The following is a 23,228-nucleotide window of genomic DNA, read 5'->3' as shown; positions in this document are numbered from 1 at the left end:
ACAATTGTCAACAAATAAATAAAGTGATATTTATCTATAAGTTGTTATTGTGTTTTCTTTCCATTTTTTATATCAGCCTTACATACGTCTATTATTATTTTCCCCCCCGATCATTGACCCAATTATAAAAGTTTTTCCAAGTGTCTATATCTTGTGATTTTTTATCGTTTTTCAATTTTTGTGTTAGTGTATCGTATTCAGCATTTTTTTGATCATTTCTCTCTCTGTTGGTGGATCTTCTTTCTTGGCTGCTGTTATTGTAAGTCTTTGAATGATTTATTGCAGGAGCACCTTCCGTCAAGGTTTAGTGACGGGGAGCAAACCTGTCATCCACCCCGTCCTCCATTGGCTCCTCCAGAGGACCGGTGAGCTCAAGAAAAGGGCCTACCTGGCCCGCTTTCTGATCAAGATCGATGTGCCAACCGAGTTCCTTCAGGACGAGACGGTGGCCGACACCAACAGACAGGTAGCTTCGATCGTGCATCCTTCATCCCTCCTTGCAAGGAAGCTAAGCACACACAAACATTCATAGAAACATAGAAACATAGAAGTCTGACAGCAGAAAAAGACCTCATGGTTCATCTAGTCTGCCCTTATACTATTTCCTGTATTTTATCTTACGATGGATCTATGTTTATCCCAGGCATGTTTAAATTCAGTTACTGTGGATTTACCAACCACGTCTGCTGGAAGTTTGTTCCAAGGATCTACTACTCTTTCAGTGAAATAATATTTTCTCACATTGCTTTTGATCTTTCCCCCAACTAACTTCAGATTGTGATCCCTTGTTCTTGTGTTCACTTTCCTATTAAAAACACTTCCCTCCTGGACCTTATTTAACCCTTTAAAATATTTAAATGTTTCGATCATGTCCCCCCTTTTCCTTCTGTCCTCCAGACTCTACAGATTGAGTTCATGAAGTCTTTCCTGCTACGTTTTATGCTTAAGACCTTCCGCCATTCTTGTAGCCCGTCTTTGGACCCCTTCAATTTTGTCAATATCTTTTTGTAGGTGAGGTCTCCAGAACTGAACACAGTACTCCAAATGTGGTCTCACCAGCGCTCTATATAGAGGGATCATAATCTCCCTCTTCCTGCTTGTTATACCTCTAGCTATGCAGCCAAGCATCCTACTTGCTTTCCCTACTGCCCGACCACGCTGCTCACCCATTTTGAGACTGTCAGAAATCACTACCCCTAAATCCTTCTCTTCTGAGGTTTTTGCTAACACAGAACTGCCAATGCAATACTCAGATTGAGGATTCCTTTTCCCCAAGTGCATTATTTTACATTTGGAAACATTAAACTGCAGTTTCCATTGCTTTAACCATTTATCTAGTAAAGCTAAATCATCCAACGGTTATTCCTAAGGCAGGCAAACCGAAGCCAGAATATGGACAAAGCTCTTTGGGTTCCTTAAAATGTGTCATGTTTGATAAATTTCCATCTTGCTGCTACCGCACGAATACCAGCGACCGATAAGGTCCCACAGAGTTGGCCTTCTCCGGGTCCCGTCGACTAAACAATGTCGTTGGGTGGGCCCCAGGGGAAGAACCTTCTCTGTGGCGGCCCCTGGCCCTCTGGAACCAACTCTCCCCGGAGATTAGAATTGCCCCCACCCTCCCTGTCTTTCGTAAACTACTCAAGACTCATTTATACCGCCAGGCATGGGGGAGTTGAGATATTCCTTCCCCTAGGCCATTACAAGTTATGCATGGTATGTCTGTGTGTATGTTTGGTTTTATAATAAGGGTTTTTCGTTGTTTTAATATTGGATTGTCACATGCTGTTTTTATCATTGTTGTTAGCCGCCCCGAGTCTACAGAGCGGGGCGGCATACAAATCCAATAAATTATTATTATTATTATCTGCAGATGTGAGACCTAGGATTTTGATCTGCTATGAATTAATCTATATACTGGGTATATGTCTTCATGCATAACAGTTATGAGTTGTGATTGTGATCCCGCTGCATAGAGCGCTGGTGAGACCACATTTGGAATACTGTGTCCAGTTCTGGAGATCTCACCTACAAAAAGATATGGATCAATTGAACAGGTCCATCAGTCTTCTAGGTTTCTATACGCTGATGTGAGACCTAGGATTTTGCTCTGCTATGTATTAATATATCTATATATTTAGTATAAACATTCATGCATAACAGTTATGAATTAAGGTATATGTTTTATTTTAGGGGAGACCAGAAATCAAGTTTTTATGTCATCTAATTGCAAAGTTTTTATGTGTGCATTTGGGAGGGGGGGTGTTGTGCCTTGTTCTCTAAATGCAGGACAAAAATTGGAGTTTTGGGATTTAATTCATAAGGTTTGATTTCTAAAATGGGTCATTTCAAGAAGCAACATACATCTATTAATTTGTTCACCTGTGCTTAGATCAGGGATCCCTGGGGATATAACTCAAGCATGACTGTATTCAGAATTAATGGATTATAATTTTGGCATTAAACGTCATCTTTTTTCTTCTTGGCAGTATGAAGAGCTGATGGACGCTTTCAAAAGCTTACACAAGGAATGTGAACAGCTCAAGACCTCTGGCTTTTCAACGGCAGAGATAAGAAGGGTAACAAAATGTTGAGCTTTCTAAAGGTTTTAGATTGAGATCTGAAAACGAACATAAAATTACTAAAAACAGGCCAAGCCTCTTCAGTCTAAATTTACATGGTCCTCCAGCTCAGAAATATTTTACAAGCCCCTTGCCAATTCACAACTACTTGGTTACGTGAAATCGGGACAACTTGGGCGTCCTCCTCCATCCACAGCTCACATTAGAGAAACATCTTTCGGCTGTGGCGAGGGAGGCGTTTGCCCAGGTTCGCCTGGTGCACCAGTTGCGGCCCTATTTGGACCGGGACTCACTGCTCACAGTCACTCATGCCCTCATCACCTCGAGGCTCGACTACTGTAACGCTCTCTACATGGAGCTACATTTGAAGAGTGTTCGGAAACTTCAGATCGTGCAGAATGCAGCTGCGAGAGCAATCATGGGCTTCCCCAAATATGCCCATATCACACCAACACTCCGCAGTCTGCATTGGTTGCCGATCAGTTTTCCAGTCACAATTCAAAGTGTTGGTTATGACCTATAAAGCCCTTCATGGCACCGGACCAGATTATCTCAGGGACCGCCTTCTGCTGCACAAATCCCAGCGACCAGTTTGGTCCCACAGAGTGGGTCTTCTCCGGGTCCCGTCAACTAAACAATGTCATTTGGCGGGGCCCAGGGGAAGAGCCTTCTCTGTGGCGTCTCCGACCCTTTGGAACCAACTCCCCCCAGATATCAGAGTTGCCCCCACCTTCCTAGCCTTTCGTAAGCTCCTTAAAACCCACCTCTGTCGTCAGGCATGGGGAAACTGAGATATTCTTTCCCCCTAGGCTTCTACAAATTATGTATGGTATGTTTGTATGTATGATTGGTTTTAACATAAGGGTTTTTAGCTGTTTTAGTATTGGATTGTCACATGTTGTTTTTACCACTGTTGCTAGCCGCCCCGAGTCTACGGAGAGGGGGCGGCATACAAATCAAATAAATAAATAAATAAATTGAGAAAGGAAGCCCTTGAGAATTCATAAGTCACAAATCTTGATGCCATTGGTTCACCTCTACAAATTCTGTAAAGCAGGGATGTCCAGCCTTGGCAATTTTAAGACCTGTGGACTTCAACTCCCAGAATTCCTCAGCTAGCATGATTCTGGGAACTGAAGACCACAGACCTTAAAGTTGCCAAGGTTGGAGTTCCCTCCTATAAGGTGAGACCCAATTCCTCCTCTGAACAAGTTGAGTTGATTCTAATTAGTGTCCCTAATGTAAAGCCATTGGAATCCTGAGCTGAATTCATGTACCGTATTTTTCGGAGTAGAAGCTGCACCATAGTTTTGGGGGAGGAAAAAGAATCTGCCCACCAGGTATTCCTCTGGCTAGCATCTTTAGTCTGGTCAGCCTCAGCACATTATTTTATCCCCTGGTTAGGGCTTAAAAAAAACTTTCCTTCCTGGGAAAATTATTAGCACCTGGTTAGGGCTGGAAAGAAACATTTGGAGCAAGTTAGAGCAATGACAAAAAAAACCCTGTAAAGACTTAGGGCTTGGAAAACATTCTTCGCAAAGAGTAACAATGAACGAACTTGCAAGCCTGTAAGAGCTGGGAACATTGTTAGCACCAGGTTAGGGCTGGAAAGAAACATTCGAGGAAGTAGAGCAATAAAAAACCCCTACAAAGACATGGTTTGGAAAACATTCTTGACAGAGAGTAACAATGAAAGAATCTGCAAGGTAAGAGCTGGGAAGATTGTTAGCACCTAGTTAGGGCTGGGGGGGAAAAGCTTCAAAGAAAAAGTTATATTCATTAGCCTCATTTGGGGAGGAAAAGGGTGCGTCTTATACTCCGAAAAATACGCTATATTTATTTATTTATTTATTGGATTTGTATGCCGCCCCTGTTCGTGGACTCGGGGTGGCTAACAACAGTGACAAAAAACAGAATGTAAAAAATCCAATACTAAAACAGCTAAAAACCCTTGTTATAAAACAAGTCATACATACAAACATACCATGATAAATTGTAGAAGCCTAGGGGGAAAGATTATCTTAGTTCCCCCATGCCTGAAGGCAGAGGTGGGTTTTGAGGAGCTTACGAAAGGCAAGGAGGGTGGGGGCAATTCTAATCTTTGGGGGGAGTTGGTTCCAGAGGGCCGGGGCCGCCACAGAGAAGGCTCTTCCCTTGGGTCCCGCCAACCGACATTATTTTGTTGACGGGACCCGGAGAAGGCCCACTCTGTGGGACCTAACTGGTTGCTGGGATTCGTGCGGCAGAAGGCGGTCCCTGAGATAATCTGGTCCGGTGCCATGAAGGGCTTTATAGGTCAGGACCAACACTTTGAATTGTGACCAGAAACTGATCGGCAACCAATGCAGACTGCGGAGTGTTGGAGTAACATGGGCATACCTGGGGAAGCCCATGATTGCTCTCGCAGCTGCATTCTGCACGACCTGAAGTTTCCGAACACTTTTCAGAGGTTGCCCCATGTAGAGAGCGTTACAGTAGTCGAGCCTCGAGGTGATGAGGTCATATTCTCTTTCTAGGGGTTTCTGATTTGCAGGGTTGAAATGTTCCTTTGTTCCCACTGATTTGTGTCTTGTGTCGCTTGCTAGGACATCACCGCGATGGAAGAGGAGAAAGACCAGCTGACGAAGCGAGTGGAACGGCTGAGGAAGCGGGTAAGTAGGCAGCGTGAGATACCCTTGGCTCGCGGGAATGCAAACAGGAATTAAGGTTTACAAGCTGTGAGGCTGGAGAAGGCATCCGATGTCTCCCAGGAGGGAAGCGCCAATCTCCTCCAGGCAGGGCTCCAGGACTTCTAAGGAACCTGAGCTCCTTAACACGGGGGAGCAGACGACAGCTCCTCGAGAGGAAGGAAGGATGGCGCGAATCTGTGAGACACACGATCCCCCTCTCGGAGGCTCACTCGCTTGGAGGCCACACTTGGAGTCCTGTGTACAGTTCTGGTCCCCGCACCTCAAGGAGGATAGAAAGGAACTGGAAAAGGTGCAAAAAGGGGCAACAAGAATGATCAAGGAAATGGAGCCCCCTCCCTTAGGAAACCAGGTTGCAAGGCCTTGGTCTCTTCAGCCTTGAAAGACAGCGTTGAAGGGGTGACTTGATCGGAGGGTATAAAATCCTGCATGGGATAGAAAAGGTGGATAGAGAGAAATTATTTTCTCTATCACACAATACTAGGACGAGGGGCCACTCCCTAAAGCTCATAAGTAAGAAAGTGAGGACAGATCAAGGGAAATATTTCTTCACCCAGAGGGTCCTTGGTTGATGGGATTCACTTCCAGAAGAGGTCGTGACAGCTGTCAGCCTGGAGAGCTTCAAGGCAGGATGAGACGGATTCAAGGATGCCAAGGGTATTGGTGGTTATTGAAACAGATGTCCAAGTGCTGCCTCTATGTTGGTAGTGGCAGGCAGGGTTCCCTTGGGTCCCATTTCTTGGGGGTCAAGGGAAGGAGGGGGGATTGCCTTCTCTTTCTGCTCAAGATCCCCATGGACAATTGGTGGGCCACTGTGGGACACAGAACGCTGGACTCAATGGGCTTTGGCCTGATTCAGCAGGGCTCTTCTTATGTTCTTATGTTCTTCTCTCTCTCTCTCTTTTTATCTCTTTCCTTCTTTCCTTCCTTCCTTCCTTTCCTCTCTCTCCTTCCTTCCTTCTCTCTCTTTCTCTCTATCCTTCCTTCCTTCTCTCTCTCTTTCTATCTCTTTCTCTCTCCTTCCTTCTCTCTCTTTCTCTCCTCTCTCTCTTTCTATCTCTTTCTTTTTCTTTCTCTCTCCTTCCTTCCTCTTCTTTCTTTCTGTCTCTTCTTCCTTCCTTCCTTCCTTCCTTCTCTCTCTCTCTCTTTCTGTCTCTCTCTCTGGATGTCCCAGCGCCTCCTCTGTTGGTTGAGGCAGGCAAGGTTCCCTTGGGTCCCATTTGTTGGGGGGTCAGGGGAAAGGGAGGGTCTTCTATCTCTGCTCAAGATCCCCACGGACAATGGGTGGGTCACTGTGGGACACAGAATGCTAGACTCGATGGGCTTTGGCCTGATTCAGCAAGGCTCTTCTTAGGTTCTTATGTCCTTACGGCTTGTCCACTTCCTCCATAGGTGGAGGCGGTGCAGAACCATCAACGGATGCTCGAAATGGCCAGGCAGCTTCGGGTGGAGAAAGAGCGGGAGGAAAACTTGGCCCAGCAGAAACAAGAGCAGAAAAATCAGGTATGGGTCCTCCTACTCTGGAGATCTCGGAGGTGGGTTGGTTTTCCTCCCCCCCTTTATTCCAGAGATGCATCCTGCGTTCTTATTGCTCCGATACAGGTAGTCCTCGACTTAAGAACGGTTCATTTAGTGCAGTGTTTCCCAACATTGGCAACTTGAAGATATTTGGACTTCAACTCCCAGAATTCCTTTTAATGGGGTTTTTACTGTTTTTTTAAATTATTAGATTTGTTCTTACATTGTCTTTGTTATTGTTGTGAGCCGCCCCGAGTCTACGGAGAGGGGCAGCATGCAAATCTAATAAATAAATAATAATAATAATAATAATTCCCCAGCCAGTGAATGCTGGCTGGGGAATTCTGGGAGTTGAAGTCCAAATATCTTCAAGTTGCCAAGATTGGGAAACACTGATTTAGTGAACAGCCCTGTAAAAAGTGCCCACCCAACAATGACATGAATGTGAATAGATGACATCGCCCAGAGTCCGTTTTGGAGTTGGGTTGATTATGAATCTAACAAAATGAAATAATAATAATAAATGACGAATAACAAAATTCAGACGCTTGGCAAGGGAACTCCTGTTTGTGACGGTCGCCAAGTCCCAGGGATCACGTGTTCTCCATTTGCAAAGTCTCTTAAGATTCACTTAACAACCCCATCACTAACTTGAGAACAGCAGTGATTCACTTAACAACTGCAGGGAGCAAGGTTGTAAAATGGGGCAAAACTCACTCAACCAGAATCTTTGTGGCAGAGTTGTGGTCGTAAACCAAGAACTTTCCTGTATTCCTTTTTTATTTTTTGGCTGGTTCTGAAGCACCTGATCCTCTTCATTCGTGGAGAAATCAGGGTTCACATGGACTCCTTTCCTGCTTATGTTGGGAGAATAGGGGCCTTGGAGCCTCGGTGGTGCAGAGGTTAGAGTACAGTAGGCTGCCAGCAGTTTGGCAGATCGAATCTCAGTAGGCTCAAGGTTGACTCAACCTTCCGTCCTTCCGAGGTGGGTCAAATGAGGACCCAAAGTGTTGGGGGTGAGAGGCTGATTCTATAAAACTGCTTAGAGAGGGCTGTAAAAGCACTGTGAAGCGGTATATGTCTAAATGCTATTGCAAGAAAGGAAGGAAGGAAGGAAGGAAGGAAGAGACAGATACAGAAAGAAAGACACAGAAAGAAAGAAAGAAAGAAAGAAAAGAGAGAGAGAGAGAAAGGAAACAGAAAGAAAGAAAGAAAGAAAAAGAGAGAGAGAGAGAGAGAAAGGACACAGAAAGAAAGACACAGAATGAAAGAAAGACACAAAGACACAGAAAGAAAGGAAGGGAGGAAGAAAGGGCACAGAAAGAGAAAGAAAAAGAAAGAAAGAGAAACAGAGAAGGACAGGAAGGAAGGAAGAAAAAGAGGAAGGAAGGAAGGAGGAAAGAAAGAAAGAAAAAGAAAGAAAGAGAAACAGAGAAGGACAGGAAGGAAGGAAGGAAGAAAAAGAGGAAGGAAGGAAGGCGGAAAGAAAGAAAAAGAAAGAAAGAGAAACAGGAAGGGAGGGAGGGAGGGAGGAAGGAAAAGAAAGAAGGAAGGAAGGAAATAAAGAAAGCGAGCCGGGGTGATGCAGTGGTTAGAGTGCAGCACTGCAGGCTACTTCAGCTAACTACTAGCTGTAGTTCAGCAGTTCGAACCTCACCACCGGCTCCAAGTCGACTCAGCCTTCCCTCCTTCCTTGGTGGGTGAAATGAGGACCCAGATCGTTGGGGGCGAGAGGCTGATTCTATAAAATTGCTTAGAGAGGGCTGTAAAAGCCCTGTGAAGCGGTATATAAGTCTAAGTGCTATTGCTTTTGCCTTGTTTGCCAGCCTTTGAGGTGGCCGACCGATCCCTTGACCTCTCTAGGAAGGGGCTCCGCCAACACAATGATAACCAGGTCCATTTAAAGCAAAGAGGAGGGAGGGGGGGGAAACAACGAAGCCGTTGCGCAGAGTTGGCACAACAGGTGGACAATTTGTCTTGCCAATTCTGCCCTTCCAACGTCCCCTGATTCCTGGGAGGGAACAGAGAGCTCTTTGTAACGTGTCCTCCATCTCTCGAGCAGTCCTTTCACAGAGATTTCCTCCTATTTGCAAAGAATCGGAATAACACACCCCCTTTGCTTATTTCTCTACCCCTACCCCCCCCCCCAAAGCTTTTTCACGCAGAGCAAAGGCTGCACCGCGTTCAGCTTCAACTCAAGGATATGCGTCACGCAGCCGTGGATTCAAAGCCAGAAAGTAAGTAGCCCTCTATGACACGTGGACTTCAACTCCCAGAGTTCCTGAGCTGGCATGATTGGCTCAGGAATTCTCGGAGTCAAAGTTATGGAAGAGCCAATTTTGCCTGCCCCTAGTCTAACCAAGGCTTTAAATCAGTTTTCTCAGCCTGAGCCACTTGAAGATGGAAGGACTTTGCAGGCTGGGGGATTCTGGGAGTTGAAGCCCACCCAACAATGTCTCGGTTGAAAAATAGCACTCTAAAAAACCCAGCTTGGAAAAACCACACTTGGAGTCCTGTGTACAGTTCTGGTCTCCGCACCTCAAGGAGGATGTAACGGAACTGGAAAAGGTGTAAAAAAGGGCAACAGCAATGACCAAGGAAATGGAGCCCCTCCCTTACGAAACCAGGTTGCAACGCCTTGGTCTCTCCAGCCTTGAAAGACGGCGTTGAAGGGGGTGACTTGATCGAAGGGTATAAAATCATCCATAGAAACATAGAAGACTGACGGCAGAAAAAGACCTCATGGTCCATCTAGTCTGCCCTTAGACTATTTCCTGTATTTTGTCTTACGATGGATCTATGTTTATCCCAGGCATGTTTCAATTCAGTTAGTGTGGATTTACCAACCTGTATTTTATCTTACAATGGGATAGAAAAGGTGGAGAGAGAAAAAATCTTTTCTCTGCCACACAATAGTAGGACGAGGGGGCCCTCCCCAAAGCTCATAGGTAAGAAAGTGGGGGCAAATCAAGAGAAATATTTCTTCACCCAGAGGGTCCTTGGTTGATGGAATTCCCTTCCAGAAGAGGTTATGACAGCTGTCAGCTTGCAGAGCTTCAAGGCAGGATTAGACAGATTCATGGATGCCAAGAGTATCATAGGTGGTTATTGAAATGGATGTCCATGTGCCGCCTCTATGTTGGTTGAGGCAGACAGGCTTCCCTTGAGTCCCATTTGTTGGGGGTCAAGGGAAAGGGAGGGTCTTGCCTTCTGCGGAGAGGGGTGGCACACAAATCTAATAAATTATTATTATTATTAAATTATTTCTGCTCAAGATCCCCATAGATAATTGGTGGGCCACTGTGGGACACAGAACGCTGGATTTGATGGGCCTTGGCCTGATTCAGCAGGGCTCGTCTTAGGTTCTTAAGTGGGAGCCTTCCCTATTCGTCTGTCCATCCATCTCCCTCAAACACACACACATAAACACACTCCACTCTGGCTTCTGGCCTTCTGCCCAAAACATGCACTTGAAAAACCCTGCACAAAAAACAGCCAGAGATGTAATTCTCTCCTCCACCCACCTCTGAATTTACATTTTTATCAGAATTTGGCTCGGTGCAATTTCACCGCTCTCTATTTCTGTCGGCCTCGGAGAATCCTATCACCATGAAGGATTAATCCCAGGTCTTTAAAAAAAACACAACACCCTCCAACAGATTGATCTGCTCAAAGAGACAGCCCAGTTATCCTATTTTTAAAGCCGTCGGCTCTGAAATATTGCCTTTCCTCTTGGGGTCCTAAGCGGGGCCTGCATAGTTTAGCCCCCTGCGTAAGCTCGACACAGATACACTCAGGTCTTTCCTGCTAAGAGCCGATGACATCAGCTGTTGACAGGGCTAAATAATGCTGAGTGATGGCCCGTCTCAGATTAAAAGTACTTTTAAAGTCGCCTGGATTTTCAGCTGGAAGGTTATAAGTCACGGCTGCGGAGAGGCAGGCTGAAGGGTGGGGGAGATCCGGTGGAGGAGATCCTAATTAGCAGAGGTCTCCAAACTTTAAGACTTGTGGACTTCAACTCCCAGAATTCTCCAGCCAGTTACGCAGGGGGCTAAACTATGCCTCTTCCACCACCACCACCATCGCCCCAGATTGCTCTTTTCTCTCTTCTAAGATTTTATTTTATTTTATTGGATTTGTATGCCACCCCTCTCCGTAGACTCGGGGCGACTAACAACAGTAATAAAAACAGCATATAACAATAATCCAATATTAAAACAGTTAAAAACCCTTATTATAAAGCCAAACATACAGACAGACAGACATACCATGCATACAATTATAAAGGCCTAGGGGGAAAGAGTATCTCACTTCCCTCATGCCTGGCGGCAGAGGTGGGTTTTAAGAAGCTTACGAAAGGCAAGGAGGGTGGGGGCAATTCTAATCTCTGGGGGGAGTTGGTTCCAGAGGGCCGGGGCCGCCACAGAGAAGGCTCTTCCCCCGGGTCCTGCCAAGCAACATTGTTTAGTTGACGGGACCTGGAGAAGACCCACTCTGGGATCTAACTAGTCGCTGGGATTCGTGCAGCAGAAGGCGGTCCCTGAGATAATCTGGTCCGGTGCCATGAAGGGCTTTATAGGTCATAACCAACACTTTGAATTGTGACCGGAAACTGATCGGCAACCAATGCAGACTGCGGAGTGCTGGAGTAACATGGGCATATTTGGGAAAGCCCAGGATTGCTGTCACAGCTGCATTCTGCACGATCTGAAGTTTCCGAACACTTTTCAAAGGTAGCCCCATGTAGAGAGTGTTACAGTAGTCGAGCCTGGAGGTGATGAGGGCATGAGTGACTGTGAGCAGTGAGTCCCGGTCCAAATAGGGCCGCAACTGGTGCACCAGGCAAATCTGGGCAAACGCCCCCCTCGCCACAGCTGAAAGATGTTTCTCTAATGTGAGCTGTGGATCGAGGAGGAAGCCCAAGTTGCGGACCCTCTCTGAGGGGGTCAGTAATTCCCTCCCCAGGGTGATGGACGGACGGATGGAATTGTCCTTGGGAGGCAAAACCCACAGCCACTCCGTCTTATCAGGGTTGAGTTTGAGTTTGTTGAAAGAAAAGAAGAAAAGGAGAAGGGGGAATAAAAACCCGATGCTGGATAAATATGAACGCGCAGCTTTGCAAACATAAAACGATGCCTGTGGCAAAATAGCCCTCGAGGGACCAGAAGCCCCAGGCAGGCTCTGGCTTTAGACACTTTCAAAGACACACGTGGATCCGAGAGTGAAATTAGGACTGCTGTACGTGTGTGTGGCTAATCTCGCAATCTAAAGTGAGCAGTTTTCTTTTAAAATAAAATTGTATTGATTTTTTATTTCAAGACAAAACAAAAACACAGACAAAATACAGAACATTTAAAAAGAGCCAAAACCGCTCCATTCTTTTCAGAAGTCAGGGGAATTCTTACAAGTCATATTAAAAGAGAGGTAAAGTTAGATTAAAAAGAAAAATGTCAGCTATATATAACACTAAACTACTATTTACAGAATTTGCATGATTTTATACCATCTATTATATAAATATACTATTACATAAACATTCTTTTGTTCAAGCAATCGTAGAACTTATGCCAAATTTTATTATATTCCGATTCTTCTTGTTCTTGGGCAGTTTTCAAAGGAGGCCCTCTTCCTCCTTTGTGTGTATTTTGGAACTGTGGCAGGATTGCCTGGACCAATCGTAGACACTGATTTATTCTATTTATTATTTTATTAATTGGATTGATAGACTCCCTTCTCTAAGCGAATTCAGGGCAGCTGGCGAGGGTAAAAAAGGCAATAAAAATCACAATGATAAAAAATACAATATAAATGTATCATGATTTAGTTGGACTGAATGTGTATGACTGTGTAGTTGATGACAATTTATTTATTTTATTTTATTTATTAGATTTGTATGCCGCCCCTCTCTGTAGAGTCGGGGCGGCTAACAACAATGTATTTTTAAATTAGTTTTTAAAAAATTTTAATATTGTATTTGTACTGTATTATTGCTATGTTGTGAGCCGCCCCAAGTCTTTGGAGAGGGACGGTATACAAATCTAATAAATTATTATTATTATTATTATTATTATCATTATCATTATCATTATCATCATTATCATTATTATTATCATTATCATTATCAATCATTATCATTATTATTATTACTTGTAAAAGCCCAATTAGAGAGCTGGGGTGGCTCAGCAGGTAGAGTGCTGTACTGCAGGCCACTGAAGCTGACTGTAGATCTACAGGTCAGTGGTTCAAAACTCACCACCGGCTCAAGGTTGACTCAGCCTTCCATCCTTCCAAAGTGGGTAAAATGAGGACCCGGATTGTGGGGGCAATAGGCTGGCTCTGTTATAAAAAGTGCTATTGCTAACATGTTGTAAACCGCCCTGACTCTAAGAAGAAGGGCGGCGTAAAAATTGAATTACCGTAATAATAATAATAATTAATAATAATAATAAACATTCATTCTTCATGCATTCATAGTGGCTGGCCGGAGCAGAGTATAATGGTCAATGGCCCCAACTCTGATGTTTGATGTTTATTGGATTTGTATGCCACCCCTCTCTGGAGACTCGGGGCGGCTAACAGCAATAATAAAACAGCATATAATAATAATCCAATACTAAAAACAATTAAAAACCCATTATTATAAAAAACCAAACATACATACCATGCATAAAATTGTAAAGGCCTAGGGGGAAAGAGTATCTCAGTTCCCCCATGCCTGGCGGCAGAGGTGGGTTTTAAGTAGCTTACGAAAGGCAGGGAGGGTGGGGGCAATTCTAATCTCTGGGGGGAGTTGGTTCCAGAGGGTCGGGGCCGCCACAGAGAAGGCTCTTCCTCTGGGTCCCGCCAAGCAACATTGTTTGGTTGACGGGACCCGGAGAAGGCCAACTCTGTGGGACCTAACCGGTCGCTGGGATTCGTGCGGCAGAAGGCGGTCCCTGAGATAATCTGGTCCGATGCCATGAAGGGCTTTATAGGTCATAACCAACACTTTGAATTGTGACCGGAAACTGATCGGCAACCAATGCAGACTGCGGAGTGTTGGTGTGACATGGGCGTATTTGGGGAAGCCCATGACTGCTCTTGCAGCTGCATTCTGCACGATCTGAAGTTTCCGAACTCTCCATCCATTATCACAATCGATGGAAAAAAATGGGCCCGTATTTTTCTCCCACTCTGAGAACTCAAGACTAACCTGCTTTCGGAAGCAAGGAAATGTGATGGTTTGCGGTCTTTGCTGACTGGCATCCATGAAACATCATCTCGCTCAGTGCCAGGAACTCTTACTTTGGGTGTTCCTGCAGCCTGCTAAACCCACAAAATAGAAAACTTTTCTGTCTTGTCCGAAAATAGCTTGAAACCGGTTTTTCTCGATCTTGAGATGTGTGGACCTCAACTCCCAGAACTTCCCCAGCTTTCTTCCAGTTGCCAAGGTTGAGAAACACCAATCTGGACTGAATGGTTTTTCCCCTCCCTTCCATTTTTGATCCCTGTTCAGGAAATGGGGGAAAAAAAATAGAATAGAATAGAATTTTTATTGGCCAAGTGTGATTGGACACACAAGGAATTTGTCTTGGTGCATATGCTCTCAGCGTACATAAAATAAAATATACATTTGTCAAGAATCATGTGGTATGACACTTAATGATTGTCATAGGGGTCAAATAAGCAATGAAGAAGCAATATTAATAAAAATCTTAGGATATAAGCAACCAGTTACAGTCATAGAGTCAACATGGGAGGAAATGGGTGATAGGAATGATGAGAAAAACTAGTAGAATAGAAGTGCAGATTTAGTAGTAAGTCTGACAGTGTTGAGGGAATTATTTGTTTAGCGGAGTGATGGCATTTGGGAAAAAAACTGTCCTTGTGTCTAGTTGTCTTGGTGTGCAGGGCTCTGTAGCGACGTTTTGAGGGTAGGAGTTGAAACAATTTGTGTCCAGGATGTGAGGGGTCAGTAAATATTTTCCCCAGCCTCTTTTTGACTCGTGCAGTATACAGGTCCTCAATGGAAGGCAGGTTGGCAGCCATTGTTTTTTCTGCAGTTCTGATTCTCCTCTGAAGTCTGTGTCGGTCCTGTTGGGTTGCAGCACCAAACCAGACAGTGATGGAGGTGCAGATGACATCTCTCTCTACAAAAATCTCTGTGTTTTGGGGGCTATCTGCAGCTTGCTTTTTTTTTAAATCTGCCAGGCTGCTGTATATTTATCTCTGCCAATTGATTCCCGGGGGGGCTTCCCTCCCTCTCGGTTCCAGCAGAAATTAACGCAACCGGCTGCTAAATTAGCTGGGCGTAAATTACAGTTATTACAGCCTGACGCTAAATGGCCCCTTCTCCTCCTTTTGTTTAGACACATGTGGGTGCTTTTGTTCTCCTTTGTTGTTCAGGCTTAATGAAGAGTCTGGAAGAAGAGACAAAGTTCAACACTTATTTGGTCTCCGAGAAATTCCCCCGGGAGCTGGAAACGAAGAAACAGTCCTTGCTCCTCCTGCAGAAAGTGGTGGCCGAGCCAGCCATGGGCCAGTCGGATCTCAGCGAGCTGGAATCCAAAGTAAGTGGGCAGGGAAAGAAATAGCATTGATGAGATTACCTAGTTGGGCGGTGAAACGTCTACAAGGAAATAACCAGGGTCAGAGAGCAGGGGCCGCCACAGAGAAGGCTCTTCCCCGGGTCCCGCCAAACGGCATTGTTTAGTCAATGGGACCCGGAGAAGGCCAACTCTGTGGGACCTAACTGGTCGCTGGGATTCGTGCGGCAGAAGACGGTCCCGGAGATATTCTGGTCCGATGGCCATGAAGGGCTTTATAGGTCAGGACCAACACTTTGAATTGTGACCGGAAACTGATCGGCAACCAATGCAGACTGCGGAGTGTTGGTGTAACATGGGCATATTTGGGAAAGCCCATGATTGCTCTCGCAGCTGCATTCTGCACGATCTGAAGTTTCCAAATACTTTTCAAAGGTAGCCCCATGTAGAGAGCGTTACAGTAGTCGAGCCTCGAGGTGATGAGGGCATGAGTGACTGTGAGCAGTGAGTCCCGGTCCAAATAGGGCCACAACTGGTGCACCATTTCTCCCTTAGACTCTCCACGATTGACCTCTCCAGGTTCCTAAGAGGCCAGTAAGGGGCGTCCATAAGTGCACTGGTGTGCCTTTCGTCCCCTGTCCAATTGTCTTTCCTTTCTCTCACTTATCATATATATTCTCTTTCTTTCGTATATCCTCTCCTCTAAGTTCACTTTTACCCTTATATATATTACTACATGTCTAATTTTTCTTCCTCTGTATTTGTGTATTGGACAAATGAATAAATGAATGAATGAATGAATGAATGAATGAATGAATGAATGAATGAATGAATAAATAAATAAATGTATATCTAAAGTGTCACCTTCGTACCATTACTGTAGGCTGAGAAAAAAAATGTGGTGCATTGCTTTCTGGGCGACCCTCGTATTTTCAAGGTGGGGTCGTGTTCTCACCAGATGGCCTCAGGAAGCCGCTAGTAAGAGGGGAGCATGAGAGTGGACATATACGGAGTCATTCCAATCTGGCTGGGAACCATGGGAGCTGTTACCCGACTCCTTTCCGAAGGAACCAGGTTAGCCTAAGATGGCTCAGCTCTCACCCTCTCTTGCGACTCCCCAGGCATTGTCCGCAGGCCTTTGGAATAGATAGCAAGGGTCATCCCAGGACAACCGTTGGCCCTCCCTGGAGATTTATCCCAGGGGACCCTTTTCAACATTTCAGCAGCTGGAACCACCCAGTGCCCTCATTCATGAAACTCCAGAAGAGCTGCAAAGTCAATTCCCTCCCTCTGGGTCATAAATCCGTGAATCAATATCCATTTCCTTATTAGCAGAAGCCCCAAAGAAGCATTGCTAGTTAACACTCACTTTGAGGCTGCTTATTTTTAGTAAAACGATCAACCTTGAGCGAGGAGCAAAGAAAGCTCCTAGTCTCTTTTTCGCGGCAGCAATATCGAGATTTGCAAGAGGAGCGGGTTTCAATTTAGATTTACAGGTGCGGGGTTTATCTCGGTTCCGTGCCCAATAAAATGCCTTTGATTTATACCTCGGTGTCACTCGAACAAGCCGGAATGAAAGAGAAGGTTCTTTCTGGTGTGTCTCCCATTTCCAAAAATAAATCACAGCAGGGGAAAGCAAGACTTTAAAAATACGAATTTGGCTGTAAAATTGGAGACGGCCTTGAAAACCAATCTCTGTCATTTAGGTAATACAATAGTTGCCGTTTAGATTTGCACTCCCACTGTAGCTGCCTCTTCGTGCATTTTTTCAGCCTCTAATTCGGGCGTAATAAATAACAAATCCTTATTCTTCTACATACACTGCTCAAAAATAAATAAATAACACATCCTAGATCTGAATGAATGAAATATTCTCATTGAATACTTTGTTCTGTACAAAGTTGAATGTACTGTATGACTGTAACTTGTTGCTTGTATCCTAAGATTTTTATTAATATTGATTGTTTCTTCATTGCTTATAGAATAGAATAGAATTTTTTATTGGCCAAGTGTGATTGGACACACAAGGAATTTGTCTTGGTGCATATGCTCTCAGCGTACATAAAGTAAAATATACATTTGTCAAGAATCATGTGGTACAACACTTAATGATTGTCATAGGGGTCAAATAAGCAATGAAGAAGCAATATTAATAAAAATCTTAGGATATAAGCAGCAAGTGACAGTCATACAGTCAACATAGGAGGAAATGGGCGAAAGGAATGATGAGAAAAACTAGTAGAATAGAAGTGCAGATTTAGTAGAAAGTCTAACAGTGTTGAGGGAATTATTTGTTTAGTAGAGTGATGGTGTTTGGGAAAAAACTGTTCTTGTGTCTAGTTGTTATTTGACCCCTATGACAATCATTAAGTGTTGGACCTCCTGATTCTTGACAAATGTCTCTTTTTCTTTTATGTACGCTGAGAGTATCTGCACCAAAGATAAATTCCTTGTCTGTCCAATCACACTTGGCCAATAAAATTCTATTCTATTCTATTCTATTCTATTGACAACAAAATGTCATTGATGGTCAATCAGTGTTGCTTCCTAAGTGGACAGTTTGATTTCACAAAAGTTTGATTTACTTGGAGTTACATTCCATTCTTTTAGTGTTCCCTTTATTTTTTCCAGCAGTATATTAGCTTTTGGCATTAACTGGTTTTTGATAAGATATATAGTCCAGTTTAAATAATTTATCCCCACCTTTTCGCCAGTTTTATGTAAGCCAGAGGAGGAACCTCACCTGTTACGGGATTTTAATTGGGGCTCTTGACCTGAGCGAGTCACCGGACTCCGTAACCTAACATCCCCTCCCAGCTCTTTGCTCGAACGAGGAAAGCACACAAGTGGAGTGAAAATGAGCGGTTGCCCTTTGTTATTTTAAAACTCACCCCGCGTAACTGTAGAAGAGTCTGCTAAAAATTCCAGAAAGTCTCTTTTAGCCGTAAACCACCCTCCCCTCCTCACCCACCTCCTCCGAATCCATTGTTGAGAAGTTGAGCCTGTTTCTGGAACGGGCTTCTGTCTGCAAAGGGGGTTCTCCTTTGTTGCGGAAACGTCTTTTCTCAAAACCTTCTCTCCTTCCAGATAAAGGAAGTCAACATCCAAATCAATCAATTAATTGAGAAGAGAATGATGAAGTACGAACCCATCGATAGTAAATTTTCAATGTACCGGCAACAGGTGAGAAGCAATTTTTTTTTTTAATGTTATTTATTCGACCTCTATGCTGCACAGGACTCAGGGCAGCTTACAATAATAATATAAATAGAAATACAAATGGACACAGAGCAATAAAAAGAAGTTGAATATAATCTAAACTATGTAAAACCCCATATTAAAAGAAACACATTAATATAAAGCAGTCATAATCCCATGCATACATACCATTCATACAGTGTGGCCCTGTCAGTTGTTAGTTCATGCCCCCCCCCCCCCAGGCCTGCTGGGTGGCAGCAGTACGGACATCGGGTGGTAGTTGGTTCCATAGAGCCGGGGCCGCCACAGAGAAGGCCCGCCCCTGCAGTCCCGCCAACCTGCATTGCTTCATCGATGGGACCTCAAGGTGGCCGACTCTGTGAGCTCTTATTGGTCTCTGGGAGATATGTGGCGAGAGGCGGTCCCGTAAATATACCGTAATTCCTAGCGGGATGAAGCCAAGGAGGAATTGAATACAGGTTGCTCTCGATTTGCAACGTCGAAATGACTCTCGCTAAGCGAGACATTTGTTAAACAAGTTTTTACCCCGCTTTACAATTCTTATTTTCCTGCCGTAGTTGTTAAGTGATTCACTGCAGTGGTTAAGTTAGTGACACGGTTGTTAAGTGAATTATTGGGCAGTCACAGATAACAATTTCGATCATGTGGTCCCAGGAATGCTGCCACGGTCGTGTGAAAAAGGGCCCTAAGTCGTATTTCACACACACACACCCATGCCGTTGTAACTTCAAACTCATTAAACAAACTCTCATAAGTCGAGAACTATCATAGAAACATAGAAGACTGACAGCAGAAAAAGACTTCCTGCTCCATCTCGTCTGCCCTTATACTATTTCCTGTATTTTATCTTAGGATGGATCTATGTTTATCCCAGGCAGGTTTAAATTCAGTTGATGGGGATTTACCAACCACGTCTGCTGGAAGTTTGTTCTAAGCATCTACTCCTCTTTCAGTCAAATCATATTTTCTCCCGTTGCTTCTGATCTTTCCCCCAACTGACCTCAGATTGTGCCCCCTTGTCTTTGGGTTCACTGCCCTCCCGAACCTTATTTAACCCTTGAACATATTTAAATGTTTCGATCATGTCCCCACTTTCCCTTCTGTCCTCCAGACTAGACAGATTGAGTTCATTAAGTCTTTCCTGATACGTTTTATGCTTAAGACCTTCTGCCATTTTTGTAGCCCGTCTTTGGACCCGTTCAATTTTGTCCATATCTTTTTGTAGGTGAGGTCTCCAGAACTGGACACAGTATTCTGAATGTCTGTATTGTACCCTAGAACCCTAGCCATTGGCACTTGAAGCATTTCAGATTCCTTGACAGGGGTGGTAATTGTGCTTGGGAGCATCTGATGATTCCAGAGCTCTTAGCCAACCCTAATTTTAATAGGGGGAACAAGATACAGTTTTGGGTAGCGAATGTGATCCGGGGCCTTTTGTTGTTGTGAGCCTTGTGTTACAAGCCTAAGTATGCTACATAATGTGCCGGTACAAGAGACCAGTTGGCTCTTTATATAAGGTGCTGACATCCCTCCGAGGAGCCACGCCAGGAATTCAGACCTCCTCGCTTAGTCAAAAACAGATGGCCTTCTCTGACCGGCTCCACTTTCATCAACTTCAACTGGGGTTTTAACCCCGGTTGTCACCGTGGGCCCCAGGTGAGAGAAGCAAAGGGCTTGGATGCAGCCCAGGCCGAATGATTTCGGCCAGGTGCTTGGAAGGTGCCTTCAAAATTACCTGTCCATATGGCAAAGTCTGTCATTTGAATGACTAAAAACACCAGGACTGGCTCTCACTTGAAGAGGTTTGTCACATAGGGAGGCTGCGTGATCCACCTGTGATGTTTTAGTTGTGATATGCGGTTCTCCCTTGACCATTGTTTTTGCATTCGATGTTACATATCAGTAGGCTGTATAGAAAAACTGTGGAAGAATGATCAGACCCCAACAGAAAATCTAATTATAGATAAAATATATACATGTGTGGAAATGGACGAAATTACTAATTCAATTAAGGGAAATAAAATCAATGAATCAAAACGAACATGGCACAAATGGCATGAATGGATTCAAAAGAGAATATAGAAATAATATAATACGAAGTAACAGTACAACTGAAACAAACAACAGTTACCTTGTAAATATATTTATCATTTAGGAAAAGTGATAAATATTAGAAAATAAATGTATAATGTATAATGTACACAACTGAATGTAATAGCTTAAAAAAAATTACTAAAACACACTAACAAAGATGGTTTATGATTTGTAAAATGGAACAAATTGTGAGTTGAACTATTTGTGAAAATTTAATAAAGAAACTTTAAAAAAAAAAAAAGAAAAACCCTCGATTTTCATGGGTTCGAACTTCACGAAAAGTCTATACTACGTTTTTTAAAAAAATTAATTAAAAAATACTTTGTTTTTTCCCTATACCATGGTTTTTCCCGCCCGATGACGTCATATGTCATCGCCAAACTTTCATCCGACTTTAATAAATATTTTTTTTAATAAACTTTAATAAATAAACATGGTGAGTAATGATCTAAATGGTTGCTAAGTGAATGGGAAATTGAACTTTAAGGGTTTAAAGTGTTCAGGGAAGGCTTGTGATACTGTTCATAGCCAAAAATAGTGTATTTACTTCTGCATCTCTACTTCGCGGAAATTCGACTTTCGCGGGCGGTCTCGGAACACATCCCCCACGAAAATCGAGGGAACACTATTCCAATTCCCAGAATTCTTCATAATTAATAATAATAATAATAATAATAATAATAATAATAATAATAATTTATTAGATTTGTATGCCGCCCCTCTCCGAGGTCCATCTTCATCCATTATAGGTGACTTCAACTCCCAGAATTCCCCATCTATCATATGCCGCCCTGGGTTTGCGGAGAGGGGCGGCATATAAATCCAATTAATCTAATCTAATCTAATCTATGGTTGGAGTCCAACTCTCAGAATTCCCCTGCCAGTCACCTAAGGTCACTGAGGTTGGCATGTCAGCTCTTTTCATGGCATCGTCCTCTTTGACCCCGCAACAATACTAACCAGTCTGAAAACCCTCCCAGGCCTCCATCATCTCGCGGAAGAAAAACGCCAAGGCGGAGGAACTTCAGACCGCCAAGGAAGAGATCACCACTCTGGAGCGACAGATGATCCAGAAGTCCAGCCAGGCTCGGGAGCTGGACGGGACAGAAGTCTTGAAAGGCGACGAGGTAAGGAACCGGCTATTTTGCCGCATTGGGGTTCCCAAGATTTTAATTTAATTAAATTTAAATTTATAAGATGGCTTCTCCCTTGTTATCCGAAAGAATTCCGAGTTGAGGGTTTGTTCCAGAAACCCGGCCTTGGTGGTTCGCCTTTTTAAGGAGCAGATTTGTTTCGAGCAAACCATTTTGTAGGAGTAAAATCCCAGGAAGACTTTGTGCCATGTGACCCTCACGCCAGCGGTGATTATACTACACAACAGCAACATGTCCCATTACAGAAGCCAAAGATCTTATCTGTTGCGTGTCCTCCAGGTTTTAAGTGCCTTGTAATTTCACCTTGTCAGCACGTCTGATGGAAACCATCGGGTTGAGTAGCTAAAATGTGAAGATAAATTAGAGCACTGAAGGGAAATGGAGAATTAGGTAGTTGTTGGGTTTATGACTGAAGAAAACAACCCTAAGTAACCCTACGTGAACAATTAGCAGGTTGAGTTCACACAACAGCTGTGGCCTCTTTTGATGTCTTAACAATAACAAAAACAACAGAGTTGGAAGGGACCTTGGAGGTCTTCTAGTCCAACACCCTGCTTAGGAAGGAAATCCTATATCACTTCAGACAACATCTGGAGGCAAGCTGTTCCATGGATTAATTGTTCTCACTGTCAGGAAATTTCTCCTTATTTCTAAGTTGCTTCTCTCCTTGTTTAGTTTCCACCCATTGCTTTGGAGAATAGCCTAACTCCCTCTTCTTTGTGGCAACCCCTGAGATATTGGAAGGCTGCTATCATGTCTCCCCCAGTCCTTCTTTTTATTAAATCAGCCATGCCCAGTTCCTGCAACCGTTCGTCATATGTTTTAGCCTCCATTTATCCCCTCATCCTCTTTGTTGCTCTTCTCTGCACTCGTTCTAGAGTCTCAGCATCCTTTTTGCATTGTGGCGACCAAAACTGGATGCCATATTCCAACTGTGGCCTTTCCAAAACCTCATAAAGTGGTATTAACGCTTCACGTGACCTCCCTCTGTTGATGCAGCCTAGAACTGTGTTGGCTTTTTTGGCAGCTGCTGCACACGGCTGGCTCTTATTTGAATGGTTGTCCACTAGGACTCCAAGATCCCTCTCCCAGTTACTACAGTTGAGCAACGTGCCACCTATACTGTACATATATACTCAGAGACGGGCGGCATATAAATCCAATAGGTAGGTAGGTAGGTGAGGAGGAGGAGAGAGAGAGAGAGAAAGAGATAGATAGATAGATAGATAGATAGATAGATAGATAGATAGATAGATAGATAGATAGATAGTTTAGCAGAGGGATGGCATGCAGAATAGCTGTCCTTGTGTCCAGTTGCTCGGGTGTGCGATGCTCTATAATGTCGTCTAATACTTTCGACATGAACTTAGAGCCCATAATGATTTGTGACGAGGCCTCAGCCGCTTCCAGCCTGCGCAGGTTTTGAGTTACCGCTGTCCCTTTATGGCC

At 44.0% G+C, this 23,228-nt stretch overlaps 1 protein-coding gene across 1 annotated transcript in view; it reads left to right on the top strand.

The window, feature by feature from the left end:
• Nucleotides 1–23,228, top strand: part of IFT81 (intraflagellar transport 81) — a 48,225-nt gene that overhangs the window by 6,604 nt on the left and 18,393 nt on the right. Inside the window, exons 4-11 of the mRNA XM_070762014.1 lie at nt 286–466; nt 2,490–2,579; nt 5,168–5,233; nt 6,662–6,772; nt 8,940–9,024; nt 15,173–15,336; nt 18,400–18,495; nt 21,606–21,752. Coding sequence (XP_070618115.1) covers nt 286–466; nt 2,490–2,579; nt 5,168–5,233; nt 6,662–6,772; nt 8,940–9,024; nt 15,173–15,336; nt 18,400–18,495; nt 21,606–21,752 — 940 coding nt within the window. The remainder of the gene's footprint in view (nt 1–285; nt 467–2,489; nt 2,580–5,167; nt 5,234–6,661; nt 6,773–8,939; nt 9,025–15,172; nt 15,337–18,399; nt 18,496–21,605; nt 21,753–23,228) is intronic.

The sequence above is a fragment of the Erythrolamprus reginae genome, chromosome 10 (assembly GCF_031021105.1).
Source record: "Erythrolamprus reginae isolate rEryReg1 chromosome 10, rEryReg1.hap1, whole genome shotgun sequence".
In the NCBI taxonomy this organism is placed as follows: domain Eukaryota; kingdom Metazoa; phylum Chordata; class Lepidosauria; order Squamata; family Dipsadidae; genus Erythrolamprus; species Erythrolamprus reginae.
Note: the sequence above shows the minus strand (reverse complement) of the source record. Positions and strands in the feature narration are given on the sequence as shown.